Source organism: Trachemys scripta, chromosome 3 (assembly GCF_013100865.1).
Source record: "Trachemys scripta elegans isolate TJP31775 chromosome 3, CAS_Tse_1.0, whole genome shotgun sequence".
In the NCBI taxonomy this organism is placed as follows: Eukaryota; Metazoa; Chordata; order Testudines; family Emydidae; genus Trachemys; species Trachemys scripta.
The window spans coordinates 52,642,744-52,659,303 of record NC_048300.1 but is presented as its reverse complement, the minus strand read 5'-3'; the positions used below and the strand labels follow the sequence as shown (position 1 = coordinate 52,659,303).

General features: G+C 45.0%; 1 protein-coding gene across 1 annotated transcript in view; it reads right to left on the bottom strand.

Moving 5' to 3' along the window:
* The window catches only part of GALNT14 (polypeptide N-acetylgalactosaminyltransferase 14), a 191,483-nt gene that overhangs the window by 15,501 nt on the left and 159,422 nt on the right, over nt 1-16,560 (bottom strand). The window contains exons 10-13 of the mRNA XM_034764736.1: nt 8,148-8,274; nt 5,466-5,558; nt 1,845-1,928; nt 591-735 (exon numbers count right to left, since the gene is read on the bottom strand). Coding sequence (XP_034620627.1) covers nt 591-735; nt 1,845-1,928; nt 5,466-5,558; nt 8,148-8,274 — 449 coding nt within the window. The remainder of the gene's footprint in view (nt 1-590; nt 736-1,844; nt 1,929-5,465; nt 5,559-8,147; nt 8,275-16,560) is intronic.

The following is a 16,560-nucleotide window of genomic DNA, read 5'->3' as shown; positions in this document are numbered from 1 at the left end:
TCAGTACATTTTGAAATAGAAAGAGGAGTAAATAGGTCGGAAAGATGAGGGGAAATTATAGTTCTCATTTTCTTCCTCTGATCTCTGCATTTGAATTGCATGTGAAAAGCAGAGACGTCTGGGTGAGCTGAGCTGCCAATGAAGAGTGCTCAGTGCAGTTCAGGAAAGGCGGGTTAGGGCAAAGGTGGTCTTAGGTCATCTTTGCATTCACTTAACTCTGGGGCTGTCTGGTTGCAGGGCTAGTCGCCTGGTGGCTGCGGCAATTGACAGGGACTGCCAATGGCCCCAAGTGATTTTGATTGATTGATTGATTGATTGGCCACTGGGGATGATCAGGAGTCCCTCGTCACACCTCCACCCCCTTTTCCCAACCACTGGGAAGGGAAGTGGTACTCAGTGCCACTCAGTGCCACTCAGAGATTGCCCTGCAGGGGGCAATCTTCCAGCGGCCGACTATGCGGGCAAATCTGCCCCCATAAACTGGAGGCTCAGGGCCCCTGACGGATCAGCTTTAAGATCCCAGGTGAACTCTGATGTGTAGTTCAGTTTTCCTTTCATCTGTATTAGAGGGGCAGGCCTAAAACAGTTACCTGTGCCACTGCTGCCACACCTTTGCTGCTAATGCAGGGATTTAAGCTGAGGACGGGGAACTCCTGATCCTCAGACTTCTGGGACTCCAGACACCTCTGTCTCTGCCGGATCATTCCAGACTGATACAGTGATTCCTCGGGAATCCTGGGGAAATAACCCAAGATGATGTTACAGTACCTGCTGTAGACCTGCCTGGCATTCAGAGAAAGGTGAGGCTGTTCACCTAGTTGGATGGATTCGTTTCTGAAACGAAGAACTGCAAGGTCCATCACAGTGAGGAGTCGCTATGCGTATTACAGAGGACGGATATTTCCATTGCAGAACAGGTATCTCAGAATGGACTGAGCATTCCTATGTGGCATCACTACAGGAGATAGACTGAGAGCATGGCATACGGCAAATACAGCAGACAGAAATAAATTGGGTGCCTGTTAAAGGTCTGTCTTTGACTCACAAGTGTGAGAGAACCTCAAAGTCAGCTGCCCACCAGTCTCTCTCTCAGTGCAATGCCCCTTTGTATGAAGAAAGCTCTATCCAGTAAGCGCTCATCTACACGTGATATGCTACAGCAGCACAGCCACACTGCTTTAGCACTTCAGTGTAGACATTACCTAGGCTGATGGGTGGGGTTCTCTCATTGGCTTAGGTAATCCACCTCCCCGAGAGGTGGTAGCTAGGTCAACAGAATTCTTCCATCAACCTAGTGCGTTCTACACCAGGGATTAGGTCGGTTTATCTACGTCACTCCGGGACGTAGAGTTTTCACATCCTTGAGCAACGTAGCTGGATCGACTGAACGTTTTAGTATAGATCAAGCCTAACTCTCAGTCTTTTTCCCTCTCTGACTCCACATTCAATCACTCCCAGCCGGTCCCTGTATGCATCTCCAGAATCCTTTGCACCATTTCCCAAGATGGCTGATGGTAGCCACTGAGGGAATTGCTGCAATGGCTTCTGGGGCACTTCTGGTGCCTGTGGGGGAGCCAGTTGAAAGTAGCTAAGAAAACAACTTTAGCAGAAAACCTGAGACACAGTGAGATGAGCTCTGGCTCAGCAGACCTCAGGCATCTGCTGTTGCCTACAGGCAGAGAACAACTTCCTGAAAAAAGGTTCTCAATGATGATTTCTGAGTTCTCCCCTCTCCCACAGAACCTGAAAGCACTGGTGAAAATGGAGATCCGTGATGTATCAGTCACATACCAATCAGCTGGTGATGAATCTTTATGAAGAAGAATATAACAACTGGCCAATACCTAAGTTCTGGATAAACATTTTCCAGGTACCACTTGAAGGTCTGGCATTTCAAGCTCTTCCTCAGTTCCAGTCTGCTCTGGATGCTGTGGGGGAAAAACATGACGTAGTTATAATAATTGCAGTGAACACATAGATGTTACATACGGAGGCAAATCTGAGTCACGAAGATCAGATCCAAGTCACAAGGGAGGAAGAAAAGGTTTGTATATGTACCAAGCCAATAATATGCAGGACTGGGAGTCAAGAGACCTGGCTTCTATTCCTGACTCTGCCACTAATATGCCGTATAAATAAATATTTGGAGATATACCTGTCTAATAGAACTGGAAGGGACCCTGAAAAGTCATTAAGTCCAGCCCCCTGCCTTCACTAGCAGGACCAAGTACTGATTTATTGCCCCAGGATTGAACTCACAACCCAGGGTTTAGCAAGCCAATGCTCAAACCACTGAGCTATCCCTCCCCCAAATCATTTCATTTCTCTATACCTTGGTTTCCCTGTCTGTAATATGGAACTAATGATACTTCTCCACCTTTGTACCGTGCTTTGAGATTGAAGGACGAACAGGCTGCTATAAGAAGAAAATATTTAATATATGCTATTTAATGTACTAAATTAATATAGGAATTTTGAAATGAAATGAATATATATTTTATGCTAACAAAATAATAATAAAAAAAAATGTCCTAATTCAGCAAAACACTTCAATATGTGCTTAAATCCTACTGACTTCAAAGGGATTTAAGCACATGCTTAAGCACCTATTGAAGTCTGGGAGGCAGGTGGGCTCAAGCCTGCTCGTATCTGAATGCTCCTCTCCCAGCCTAAAGGGAGGAGCTACTGAACCCAGAACCCAGGATTCAAATGAAGACAGGGACAATTCCCCCCCCCCGCTCTCCCCGCTTAAGTACTTTGCTGAATCAAGGCCAAATTTACCAGCTGGGGGAGCATATTGTACAGAATGGCTGTTTCCTGGTTCCAGCCCACTACCTGGGCAGGCCATGCTCCCTTTTAACCGTCAAGCTGAGCAAGGGTCAAGCTAGCACATGTGGGCTGTTAGTAACTATGAAGCAGTAGGAAGCATCCCACATAGTTTGCTTTCCCCTTCCCAGAACCCTCTGTCCTCTCTGCAGTCCAGTTTGCCTAGTGTGACAGAGCGTTTCCTTCCCTCCGTGCTGGTAGCAGAGAAGAGGATATGGCTGACTGTAAACAAGTCAGGCTGCACGGTATTTTAATAATCTAGATTCCCTGAAAATTGAAAAGCAGGAGAGAATCTGCTCCAGCAATTCACCTTTGGACTGAGACCCTGCATGCTCATTCTCAGCTTGAAAGGAGAATCTCTGGGAAAGCAAGGAGCATGTGAAACTAGGGGATTAGAATGCAAGGCTGGCTGTTATCTGAACTCAAGAGTTTGCTGCTTGTGAATACAGACCTTTTTTTAATAAGGAGGATTTCTGAGTAGCCACGATTATAAGGGAAAGAATCACAAATGTCCTGGTGGAGTATAAAGCAGTAATTCAGCTTCCATAAATCCACATCTGCCAAGACGGGGTCCAGAACATGCTGATTATTTTTCTTGCCTGCTGGTTTCACTTCTAAACTATAATGTTAAAGCCCATCTCTAGGACTAGAGGTACTTGAAATCAAGAGCAGGAATCTGGCTCGGGGGGTGGGGGTAGGAATTCCCCAGCAAGAATTCAGTCCTCTCCTTGGCATCACCTAATAGCTTCTAAATAGGGCTGTCAAGCGATTAAAAAAATGAATCGCGCACTGTTAAACAATAATAGAATACAATTTATTTAAATATTTTTGGATGTTTTCTACATTTTCAAATATATTGATTACAATTACAACACAGAATACAAAGTGTACAGTGCTCAATTTATATTGATTTTTGATTACAAATATTTGGACTGTAAAAAACAAAAGAAATAGTATTTTTCAATTCACCTAATACAAGTACTGTAGTGCAGTCTCTGTATCGTGAAAGTTGAACTTACAAATGTAGAATTATGTACAAAATACCTGCATTCAAAAACAAAACAAAGTAAAACTTTAGAGCCTACAAGTCCAATCAGTCCTACTTCTTGTTCAGCCAATTGCTCAAATAAGTTTGTTTACATTTGCAGGAGATAATGCTGCCCTCTTCTTGTTTACAACGTCACCTGAAAGTGAGAACAGGCATTTGCATGGCACTGTCGTAACCGGTGTCACAAGATATTTACGTGCCAGATGCGCAAAAGATTCATATGTCCCTTCATGCTTCAACCACCATTCCAGAGGACATGCTCCCATGGTGATGACAGGTTTTGCTTGATAATGAACCAAAGCAGTGAGGACTGATGCATGTTCATTTTCATTATCCGAGTCAGATGCCAAACTGCAGAAGGTTGATTTTCTTTTTGGTGGTTCGGGTTCTGTAGTTTCCACATCAGAGTGTTGCTCTTTTAAGACTTTTGAAAACACGCTCCACACCCCGTCCCAATCAGATTTTGGATGGCACTTCAGATTCTTAAACCTTGATTCCAGTGCTGTAGCTATCTTTAGAAATCTCACATTGGTACCTTCTTTGCATTTTGTCAAATCTGCAGTGAAAATGTTCCTAAAACGAACATGTGCTGGGTCATCATCTGAGACTGCTATAACATGAAATATATGGCAGAATGCGGGTAAAGCAGAATAAGAGACATACAATTTTCCCCAAGGAGTTCAGTCACTACGTAATTAACACATTCTTTTTTAAACAAGCATCATCAACATGGAATCACGCCCTCTGGAATGATGGCCGAAGCATGAAGAGGCATATGAATGTTTAGCATATCTGGCACGTAAATACCTTGCAATGCTGGCTACAAAAGTGCCATGCGAATGCCTGTTCTCACTTTCAGGTGACATTGTAAATAAGAAGTGGGCAGCATTATCTCCTGTAAATATAAACAATTTTGTTTCTCTTAGTGATTGGCTGAATAAGTAGTAGGACTGAGGGGACTTGTAGGTTCTAAAATTTTACATTGTTTTGTTTTTGAGTGCAGTATTGTAACAAAAAAAAAATCTACATTTGTAAATTGCACTTTCACGATAAAGAGATTGTATTACAGTACTTGTATGAGGTTAACTGAAAAATACTATATCTTTTGTTTATCATTTTACAGTGCAAATATTTGTAATGAAAATAATATAAAGTGAGTACTGTACATTTTGTATTCTGTGTTGTAATTGTAGTCAATATATTTTAAAATGTAGAAAAACATCCAAAAATATTTAATACATTTAGATTGGTATTCTACTGATTAACAGTGTGATTAAAACTGAAATTAATCACGATTAATTTTTTTAATTGCGATTATTTTTTATTTTAGCTAATTGCGTGAGTTAACTGCAATTAATTGACAGCCCTTCTAAACAAACTGGTTATATGCTTGGGAGCTGGGACTGTATCACCTTACATGTAGCATCTACCTATTATTAGCACTTAATTATCTGTTACCACAGAAACTACATGGCAACATCTCCACAGCTGCATACAATGCCCCTGTATCATCATCTTGAACTTTTCATTGCATCAGGCTCACTTCCCAGACCTCTTTGCGCTTCAACTAGCCACCAGAATCACCACTTACTCTCCGTAAGGTCTCCCTTGTGCTGCAGGCCGGGCAGCGTAGTAGTATTGTTTGAACTCATCCATCCACACTTCGGCTGTGCGCTTGGTATTTCTAGAGGAGCAACAAAGGGCTGAGGTGAAAACCTATGACGCGTATAAAGGGACTTCCAACATTCTATCAAGGGAGCCAGAAAAAAAAAAAAAACCTGCGGCGCGGCCAGAGGTGGCAAAGCAGGGAAAAAAACCTGCAGGGCGGCCGGAGCAAAGGTGCAGGGGGACTCCCTGCACTGCAGACGAGCCCTGGCTTAAGGGGGTGTGGGGAGGGAGAGAGAGCGGGGGAGAGAGAGAAGGGGGACGGCCAGGGCTTCAGCGGGGAGCTCGCCACGTGGCCCCAACTGCCGCACCGTCTGCCGGGAGGGCCCTGCGCCGCTCCGGTCGGCGGGCAGGGAAGGACGCGGACTGCCCTGCCGGGCTTGCTACAGACCTGGCACCGGCAGGGGCAGACGGAGCGCGCAGCCCGCTTCCAGCAGGGCGCTCCCCTCCTCCTTGCCACCGCTCCCTACAGGGCGGCCGGATCGGCGAAAAAAAAACAAAAAACAAAAAAAACGGCCGTGCCGCCCTAGGATTGGGTGGAATGCCGCCCCGTAGAATCTGCCGCCCCAAGCACGAGCTTGCTTAGCTGGTGCCTGGAGCCGGCCCTGTTCCCTGTTTCTGTAATTGCTATACACAATCTAGGCGACAGCTTAGAAGGGGAGTTCCTCATCTTGGCTGGTGTAATAAGATCACTGGATGCTTTGCATCTGTTGTGCCTGGAAGCACAGCTAGTTCTCTTCACAGTAACATCCCAGACAGGCCTGCTTGGGGCTTGGTCTCACAGCTGGTGGGAGTCTCTAAAAGGCTGTATACAATTCGGCTGTTTTGGTTCTCAGGGTTGCCAGGCATGTCTACAGCAGGTACTGTAACATCATCTTTTCCCAGAATTCCCCCTATGGTCAAGGGCATTCTGATCTGAGAGTTTGGTTTGGCCTATAATAGAAATGGGGGACAATGGCAAAGCTGCAATCTGGATTTGGAGCCAACACTTCCCAAAGTTCAAGGGTGTCTGTACATGAGCTATCAGGTTGGGCTCCTCTCTTCTTGCATTCATTAAAGCTTCTCTTCTTTATTACAAACATTAGAGCCAGAACCTGTTTAAGTTCACCCTGTTCATCCCCAACAGGGACCAGTGCAGGTTTGTTCCCTATAGCACCTTATCAAATACTTTACCTATTCCAGGTTTAAATGACTCCAGTGATGGGGTTTTTGCCACTTCCTGTCCTTTAGTTTAAGGTCCAGACTTCTTGTAATTATTGAAGGCAAGGCCATTCCATCCATGATCAGCCTCAAAACTTGTCTCCTTTCTCCTTTATATTTACTAAACCTCTGTGTACACCGTTCCTTCACTGCTCCCTTCTTGAAGCTAGGTGATGTATTCATTTCTGGGCACCTATTTGTGAAGGCCCTTTCCTCACCCACTTTGCTGCATGCCAGAAAATCATACCTAACATGCTATAACTGAGATTGGAAATGAAAACATAACTGATTTGTAAGTCTCACCCTCTTCCAATGCCATTAGTCCACGATAAGCCTAAGTCAGATGTATAGTGGACACGTAAGAGGTGACCATGCCGCAGGCAACTGGGTATTCACATTTGTTGTTAGTTATTCTTATAACACAAAAAAGGGACTCACAAACACACAGCTTATCTGGGAAACTAACTGGTGATAAACACAACTCTTCTCATCTGTGGACAATGCTTTCCTTATTAACATATCAATGGACAGCCCTCAGCTTTGAAACTTGAAAGGGGAAAAAGCCCTTTTGACTCCATTGGCTCTTCTGCACTTTCTCCTTGGCTAACTATTTCCAACACCTTCCCAGACGGTGAATGGTGCCTTCACAGGGTAATAACTTGGCCATCTTGACTGTGCAATGGACTGCTTAGTTTTGCCCACATCAGCGTGTGTTTGAAAGGTTTACAAGAACTGGGGTCTATTGGCCTCTAATCAGGCATCCCAAGTCCTGATCTGTCACCCAGCATCCTATATCTTAAGCAGCCAACCACAGTGGAGCCAGTCACTTCCAGCTGTCAGAATTCCAAGCATTCCTGAGGGTCTGCTCTGGAGGCAGCCTCAACTGGGGGGAGGGAAGGGGGTCACACTGTTTGCACCATATCTCAATCTGACACACTGCTCTGACTTGGTCTCCATTATCGCGATGTTCTTGCATGCATTTGGCCCAGATTTTCTGGTCTGGAGGAGCTATCCTCAGCCCCAGGCCAGGATCAGTGGGGACAAGATAGCATTACAACACTTCTATGTTCCCCTGATTTCAGAACCGCTAGGTGCCAGCCTGGTGGCATCTGGGAATCAGCTAGGGGAAGAGGCATTCCCCACCACACCCCTGGTGCTAGGGGACAGGAAAGGTGGCACAGGAACTACTACCACTATGGTGAAGGAATCCCCTGCTCTGGGGAAATCTTGAGGGGCCCAAATGCACTAGGTTTATGTCAACAGTCTCCCAGCCCAAAACAGAAATGTTGACACGTCTAATCTTTTCCCCTTCATCCATTACTAATGTGGGCTGAGCTCTCCCAGTAACACCCAATTCCTTTTCACAAAATTCAGCAGTACATGAAGAAGGCCAGAGCGCAATACCTACTTTATATAGGTGTTGGCGTTTCCCTCTGGAAAGACATAGGGGTGTTTCTTCCGGAACACGTGTCCAACCCGGCTGCAGGGGATAATTTCCAGGCTCCCTCCACACATCCACACACGGAAGGAGATTTCTGCAAGAGAATCAGCTTCAACCTTTTATTTCCTGACTCCCAGAGCAGGGTGGATCCTGGTTTTCTCTCTCACTTCACCCTCTGCCACACCAAATGCAGGTAAATCCATTATTGGAGGGGCTTTCCTAGGCTCAGCATTCTTAAAAGTGCATTTCAAAGCTACTTACTCTCTGTTTGAAGTTAGCCCACTTGAAACCAGCCTATAGCACAGCGGGAAGAGCTAGACTGTAAGACATGCAGCACAGCTTACATCACAGAAGCATCTTGCTGTTTGTTCCTCTTGTAATTACTTCAGCACTGCATAATTCAGAGCCACGTCCCTCCACGGGGGCTCACCAAGAAAGGGTATGAAGTCAGTTTGTTAATTATTGTAACATGCCTTTAGAAGGCCCACATTTTTATGAATCAGGGCCTGATCCTGAATTGAGCTGATCATGAAAGGTCCTGAGCACCCTTCAGCTCCCACTGGACTCAATGGGAGCTGAGGGTGTTTGATGCATCCCAGGAAGTGCTCAGCATCTTGTATGATGGGGCCCTTGGTGCCTGTGCTGCATGCACACGAACAACAAGGTCACTCAAACACACATTTGCCCGTGCAACTCCGTGCAGGATCAGCCTGGAAAACAGAGCTACTGGTGTCAGGAAATTTAGTCCAAATTGCCCACAGCCAGTTTCTGAATGTCTGGGTGGGCCTTTTTGGAAGCATTTATACGCCCAGTGGATCAGTGATTCAATACTGGAGTAACTGGGTGAAATTCTATGGCTGTGTTATGCAGGAGGTGAGACTAGATGATCTTATGATCCCTTCTGGCCTTAAAATCTATAAGTCTGACACCTCATCACCTTTAGACAGAATAGGGATTTGCACACCCCTGGGGAAACAGCAAGAAAATAAGAAGAAACCAGTTTCACAGTTTCTTGTATCCTGGGTGATGATGGTGATTTTTGAAATTGTAGTGCAATATTTAGCACTCATCAAGCTTTACAAACATTGACTCGCTCCTCCCCTGGAAGACAGGAAAGTACTGTTTCCCCTGTTTTACTGCTGAATGACAGAAATGGGGCATGAAAGACGCCCATTAGATCATCCAGTCCATTGCCCTGTCTATGCAGGATTGTTCCTTACACTCCATTTTGCAGTGTTAGCACAATGGTGCTGCTCAGTGGCTACTTCAATACAAATAACAACCAATAACAACGGGGCAGATTTTTAAGGCACAGGTGGTGATTACGTGCCTAACTCCCATAGAGTCAGTGGGAGTTCGGCCCCTATCTGCCATTTGTACCTTTGAAATGTCCCCCAACTGGCCTAGTTTAAAAAGTCCTAAGAGACGGCTCTTCCACCTCTTCGCTTAGGAGATTATTCCTCAGATTAATCCATCTCACTGTCAGGAGGTCTGACCTGACATTCAGCTTTCTTAATTCCACCCCATTACTCTCAGTTACACCTCATGCATCACTCTAATGGTTCTTCGCTCTCCCTGTGAACACCCTGCAAGTATATGTGGAGGGTTATGTCCCCAACCTTTGTCACAGGGTTATCAAGCTCTCAAAACAATCTTTGGCTCTTAACATTTTCCCTGATAATTTCTGCTGCTCTCCTCGAATGCTCAGTTCGTTAACATCAGTTCGTTGGCGAAGCACTGGAATGGGTTACCTAGGGAGGTGGTGGAATCTCCTTCTTTAGAGGTTTTTAAGGTCAGGCTTGACAAAGCCTTGGCTGGGATGATTTAGTTGCGGATTGGTCCTGCTTTGAGCAGGGGGTTAGACTAGATGACCTCCTGAGGTCCCTTCCAACCCTGATATTCTAGGATTCTTTGATCTGATGGGGGAAACTGAGGCACAGAGGTTAGGTGACTTCTCCAAGGCCACATAGAAAGTCAGTGACAGAGCCAGCACCAGATCTCGAGATGTCCCTGGGTCTCAGACCATCAGAAAAGGCTTTCCCGCTTTCTCTCCATTTGAGGGTTGAGCTCCCTAATAGGGAGGGACTCCTCCTGTATGCCCTCTCACTTGGCATTGGGATGGTTACTGTACAATTTTTGTTCTAATTCATGGAAATGTATCAATCACTAAACTTTTGTAAAAGGTATTTTTTTAATATATAAAACTCAAATTTGGCGGGCAAAATTGGGTGAGTATCCCTTTAAGTACAGTGATAATATTATCAGGTAGGGCAAAACAGCCAGTCATGATCATAGCACTCATGTGACAGCAATGAGCCACATATGAACTGCTTTGGGGGTTGTCCAGACACAGCTGTTCCCAGCCCTCACCACACACCGCAGCTTCTCTCTGGGAAAACACAGGAGAAACTAAACTAGCTGCAAAGCTGTCTTGACTTTGGGATGCTTGACATCTGGATCCAAATTTCATGGCTTGAGCCCATCTCTAACGACAAGGCCCCAGCAGGAGGTGCTGCCATAGGTTGGGAGAGGAAGCACAGCAGGCGGAACAGATGTGAGTGCCTCCTTTCAGAGGTCCCCTCCCTGCTGCCACTCCCCCCACCCCTTCCCCTTTTGCTGCGGCATTTATTGAGGAGAAAGTGCCAGCGAGGAGCGGAGCCTCACAACTCGCCCAAGGCGGGTATTAATGGGCCAATAAAACGTGCCCTTGTGCCATGTCTTAGTGCTATATTGGGAGCCACCTTCATCGCAAGAGAAAGGAAATGAGATCAGTGAGGGGTTTGGAGGCTCTAAGCTGTTACATTCAGCTCTCTTCACACCCGAGTGCTGTTCTTCATTTACCTCTGTGTCGCGTGCTGAGTATCGCTGCAATCAGAAGGGGGCACTGATGAATGCAGTTAGCCCAAGCAGCTGCCCCATTCATCCCTCTTCCCTCCCCTTTCTGTTCAGCCCGCCACGGACTATGGTTCTCTGAAGGGTTTAGCGAGAAGGGGGGCTGTATATTTCAACTCCCTGCTTGCTTGTGTCTTCAGGCACAATGAAGAGGAAGGACAATGTCATTTCAAAGCACTGAAAGCATAGTACTCATGCTGCAGGAGACGCTCTGTAAGCAAAGAATCAACTTCCAAACATCTAGGAGCCTTGCAGATAACGGGCCTAATCCCAGCAGGGGCAATTCAAAGCCTTCATTTCTTCCCAGCTTACTGGGTATGGAAATAATACTTGGCGTTATCTAGATCTCCTTCCCTCCAAGGATCTGAGAGTGCTACTGTAATAAGTAATGCTCACAACCCCCCCGAGGGAGGTGGTTTTATGCTCATTTAACAGATGGGGAAACTGAGGCACTGCAAGGTTAAAGCATGTATCCAAGTCACACAGAGCCAGGAATAGAAGCCAGATGCCCTGGTACCTAGATCTGTCCCTAAACCTAAAAAACATTTCTGGAGTTTAAAGCCAATCCCTGGTGTATTGTTATTTTTGCCTCTGTTACTACTAAAATCCATCCATGTTCTGTTAAACACGTTTCAGGAAGCTGGTGTGTAACAGAAAGTGTCAGACTCTAAAGTATCTCCAGCTCAGCCACGCAGGGCTCTGTCCTGACAGGGGAACACTCTTCTGTTTGTACCACGACTCCCTCCTATTTTTCCTGTCACCGTTTGCCACCCTCTTGACGCAGCTACAACTCTGCACACCTGAGTTACATGGCACATGGAACCAAGGCCTGACAAGGGGAACTGCAATGTCTGCAGAGTGGGAAAGACAGCAGACAAAAGGAGATAGCAAAGCAGAGGGTGGACTGGGTGGTGGAAGGGATTGCTAATGGGCTACCAAGCCGTTCTTTGCTAGGTCTCCAGCCTGAATCTATTCAGGGTTGGTACTCAATGAACGTTACCACTATCCAAAGGATGTTCAGTGGTCTACATGAAATAAGTCTCACTGTAATATTACCAGTTAAGTGTCCACATCCCATTTAGCATCTCTGCTGGCACTCTTGGCACAGAAAGTGAATGGCCAGGGGGACTAACCACCCCTGCCACAGTCCTAGCCATGGTCCCTGCAGGTCAGGTTTGAGGTATGCTGGAGTGGGATGAAGCAACTTCAATCTGCAGGCTGACGCTCGGCAGCTTGGCACCAGCTGCGGTACATTCACTGACAAAGAGCTCAAGATGAAGTTTCAAACCAGTTTGGGCATTGACAACATCCCCAAAGCCCTCCCTCTAATCTGAATGCAGATTCCAACTTGCTTTTGTTTTCGATAGAGTCTGGCAGTCCCCTCTGGCTGGCAATCGCACTGCCATAAAGCAGTGGAGCTCAGTTGTTAATGTTGGTGGGAAAAAAACAAAAACAAAAAAACCCCGCTGCAGTGCTACATCGGATTCCCAGTGGCCTATCTAATTAGGAAGAAGAGTAAATCACCAAAGGGCTGAAATGTATTTCACTGCAAATATAATGAAAGGAACGATCAGTCATTCCAGTCCTGCAGAATGCACCACAAGATCCCGATTTCCCAGTCCACTTACCCTGAAGCCAATGGAGTTGCTCTGGCGCAAGTGAGAGCAAAATCCGGCCCCATGAGTGCTTGGCACAGGGGAGATTCTGCTCTGTCACAGCTGGAAGGTGAGCAGCTCTGTGACTAGGACACTGAGGGGCATGTTCTGACCTCCCTCAGTGGGGCTGTACCAAGGTGAGAGCAGGAGCTAACCTCACGTAGCTTGAGGCACAAGTACACTGCTTTGCTGTCACTATGTTAACTTCTTTGGTCCGTTTTGTGTCATATTGCTTTCCTTTTTACACACAAGCTGTCATCCTGCTTCTCAGCTACCTTGTGTCGGAGTGCTCCCAGCTCGCTGAACGAGCAGTCATTGCCTGTTACGAAGGGTCAGTTACATCATCGTTGCCGCAGGGAGAAGCCAACTTTCCCTCTCTGGGCCAGGGAGACTCACTGTGGTCCAGGTGGGGTTTCCACCCTGTCTACCCTCAGGAACTCTGCTGGTGGAGGATACCAAAGAGATGATTATTGCTGCTATTACACCAGTGCCCAGAAGCTGCAACCAAGATCAAGGCCCCTGTGTGCTAGGACCTGTATATACACACAGTCAGAGACATTCTCTGCCTCAAAGAGCTTACAGGAGGCCCAGCGAGATGAAGTGGCTTGTAATCCAAGGTCACGCTGCGGGTTGTGGTAGAATTGGGAACCAAACCCAGGTCTCCTGCCAGTCCAGGGCCTTCCAAAAAGAGTGTCTCCTCCAGCCTCCATAATCATAATCCAGGCTTGGCCAATGTCACTCGTTTTTGCACTTCATGGGACCCCTACAACTCTTGACTAGCTTATTCTACCAATGGGATGGGCAAGCCCCATGGCTAGCAAAACTTGGGTCTATTACAGTTTGAACCTTGGTTAAATGCTGCCTGGGACTCCATGACCATGGCTGCCCTCTGATACTGGGAAGGTAAGAACACTACATGATCAGGGCCAGCCTCAAAGGGAAATTTGTTAATAATGAAAACAACCAGCGACATAACATAGGTTAGAACAATGTATAAGGGGTATAAACCCTCATGCTTCAGGGTGTAAGCCAACTGCTAACTGACGGGTTAGAAAGAAACTTTTCCTATGGGCAGGCTATTCTATAACTGTCCATTTTGGTCCCTTCCTGGAATGAGGATACCGGACTAGATGGACCACGTCTGATCCAGCATGGCACGTCCTACATTTATGCTTAGTTTTCTTTGCAAAGCCATGTTTTAGACGATTAATCCAAGAGGGAGAAAAAGGCTCACTGCGGCTTTTTGTGATGAATTTCTTCAGACAGCAGTGCAAACAAGAGCAGATGCTGCAGGTCAGACCACTGGCAAGAAATTCTCTCTCACGCACACACTTTACATGGCGAGAAAGAAATAAAATACTTTAGAGAAATAGTGTATGGAAGACAACAATAGCACTAGACAATGGATGGGATTATTGTAAAACACGAGCATCTGTTCCTATGGATCCCTGACAGCGTTGCTACATCTGTTAAGACAGGATTTTTTTTCGTTGTTAGCCACAGTCCCCAGAGGTGCTGAAGTATTAAAACCAGCTTAAGATCTGTCTCCCTATCATCAAGTGCCTCATTCTTCTTTCACGACTGCAAGCCTACCCGATCCGATCTGCAGCATCGTTACAGCTGCAAACAGAAACAAGCCCAGCCTGATCTGTCTGTCTGACATGGTGAGCAGGGACAGTATAATCACCTATTTAACCTCTCCATCGAGGCTCCGAGCTAGGAGCTCCCCAACGGACAGGTGTGAACACAGAGGGCAGAGGTGGATTTAGATGACTAGAAGCACAGGGCCCCAAATCCACTTGCCATCGAACTATATAGGGGAGGTGTGCTCAACCTTTTCCATGCTGGGACCTCTCTTCCATCTAGCCAAGGTCTAGCTGGGAACCTCTCTCCGATTTAGCAGTATAGGCATGGTAGGGTTGTCACAGCCTTCTGATGATTATTTTTTCATAGATTCATAGATTCGAAGGCCAGAAGGGACCACTGTGATCATCTAGTCTGACCTCCTGTATGACACAGGCCATAGAACTTCCCCGAAATAATTCCTAGAGCAGAGCTTTTAGACAAACATCCCATCTTGACTCAAAAGCTGGCAGTGAGGGAGAATCCACCATGATGTTCAGTAAATTGTTCCACTGATTAGTTTAAAAGAGTACCTCTTATTTCCAGTTTGAATTGGTCTAGCTTCAACTTCCAGCCATTGGCTGACATTTTACATTTCTCTGCTAGACTGAGGAGCCCATTATTAAACATTTGTGCCCCATGTAGACACTGATAGCCTGTAATAAAGCAACCCCTTACCTTTTCTTTCTTAAGGTAAATAGATTGAGATTCTTGACTATCACTATACAGCATGTTTTCTAATCCTTTAATCATTCTTGTGGCTCTTCTTTGAACCCTCTCCAATTTATTAACATCTTTTTTGAATCGTGGACATAGAACTGGACACAGTATTCCTGCAACGGTCACACCAATGCCAAATACAGAGGTAAAATAATCTCTTTGCTCCTACTCAAGATTCCCATTTATGCATCCCAGGATCGCTGTTTTGGCCACTGCATCGCACTGGGAGCTCATGTTCAGCTGAATCTCCACCATGACCCCTTAATCTTTTTCAGAGGCATTGCTTCCCAGGATAGAGTCCCCCATCCTGTAAGTAAGGCCTAAAATCTTTGTTCCTAGATATACAGATTTACATTTAGCTCTATTAGAAACACACATTGTTTGCTTGCACCCAGTTTCCCAAGTGATCCAGATCACTATGAATCAATGACCTGTCCTCTTTGATTTTACCACTATCTCAATTTCTGTGTCATTGGCAAACTTTATCAGTCATGATTTAATGTCTTTTTCCAGATCATTAAAAAAATGTTAAATAGTGCTAGAAAAGAAGTGATCCTTGTGGGACCTCACTAGAATAATGATTCCCCATTTACAATTATATTTTGAGACCTATCAGTTAGCCAGTTTTTAATCCATTTAATGTGTGCCATGTTAATTTTTTATTGTTCTAGATTTTTAAATCAAAATGTTGTGCAGTATCAAGTCAGTTACATCAACACTATTACCATTTTTATCAACAAAACTTGTAATCTCATTAAAAAAAGATACCGATTTAGTTTGACAGGATCCATTTTCCATAAACCCACATTGATTTGAATGAATTATATTACCCTCCTTTAAGTCTTTTAATTCTATTAATTAAGTCCTGTATCAGTTGCTTTATTATCTTGCCTGGGATGACTAACAGGCTTATAATTACCCAGGTCATCCCATTTACTCTTTTAAAAAATTGGCACAACGTTAGCTTTCTTTCAGTCTTCTAAAACTTTCACATTGCTCCAAGAGTTCTCGAAAATCAACATTAACAATCCAGCAAGCTTCTCAGCTAGCTCTTTTAAAACTCTTGAATAGAAATTAACTGGACTGATGATTTGCAAATGTCTAATTTTAGTAGCTGCTGTTAACATTCTCCAGAGACACTAATGGAATGGAAAGTGTGTGATCATCACTATATGATGAAACTATGTCATCTGTTTTGCCTCAAATACAGAGCAGAAATAGTTATTGAATGATTCTGCCTTTTCTGCATTATTATTGATAATTCTATCATTTCCATCTATTAGCAGACCAATACCATTGCCAGGATTCTTTTTGTTCTTAATATATTTAAAAATATCTCCTTATTGTCCTTAACTCCACTGGCCATATATGCCTCCTTGTACCCCTTGGCTTCCCTTATCAATTTTCTACAATGCTGAACTTCTGATTTATATTCATTACTATCAACTTCCCCTTTCTTCAATTTGTTATATATTATTATTTTAGTTTTT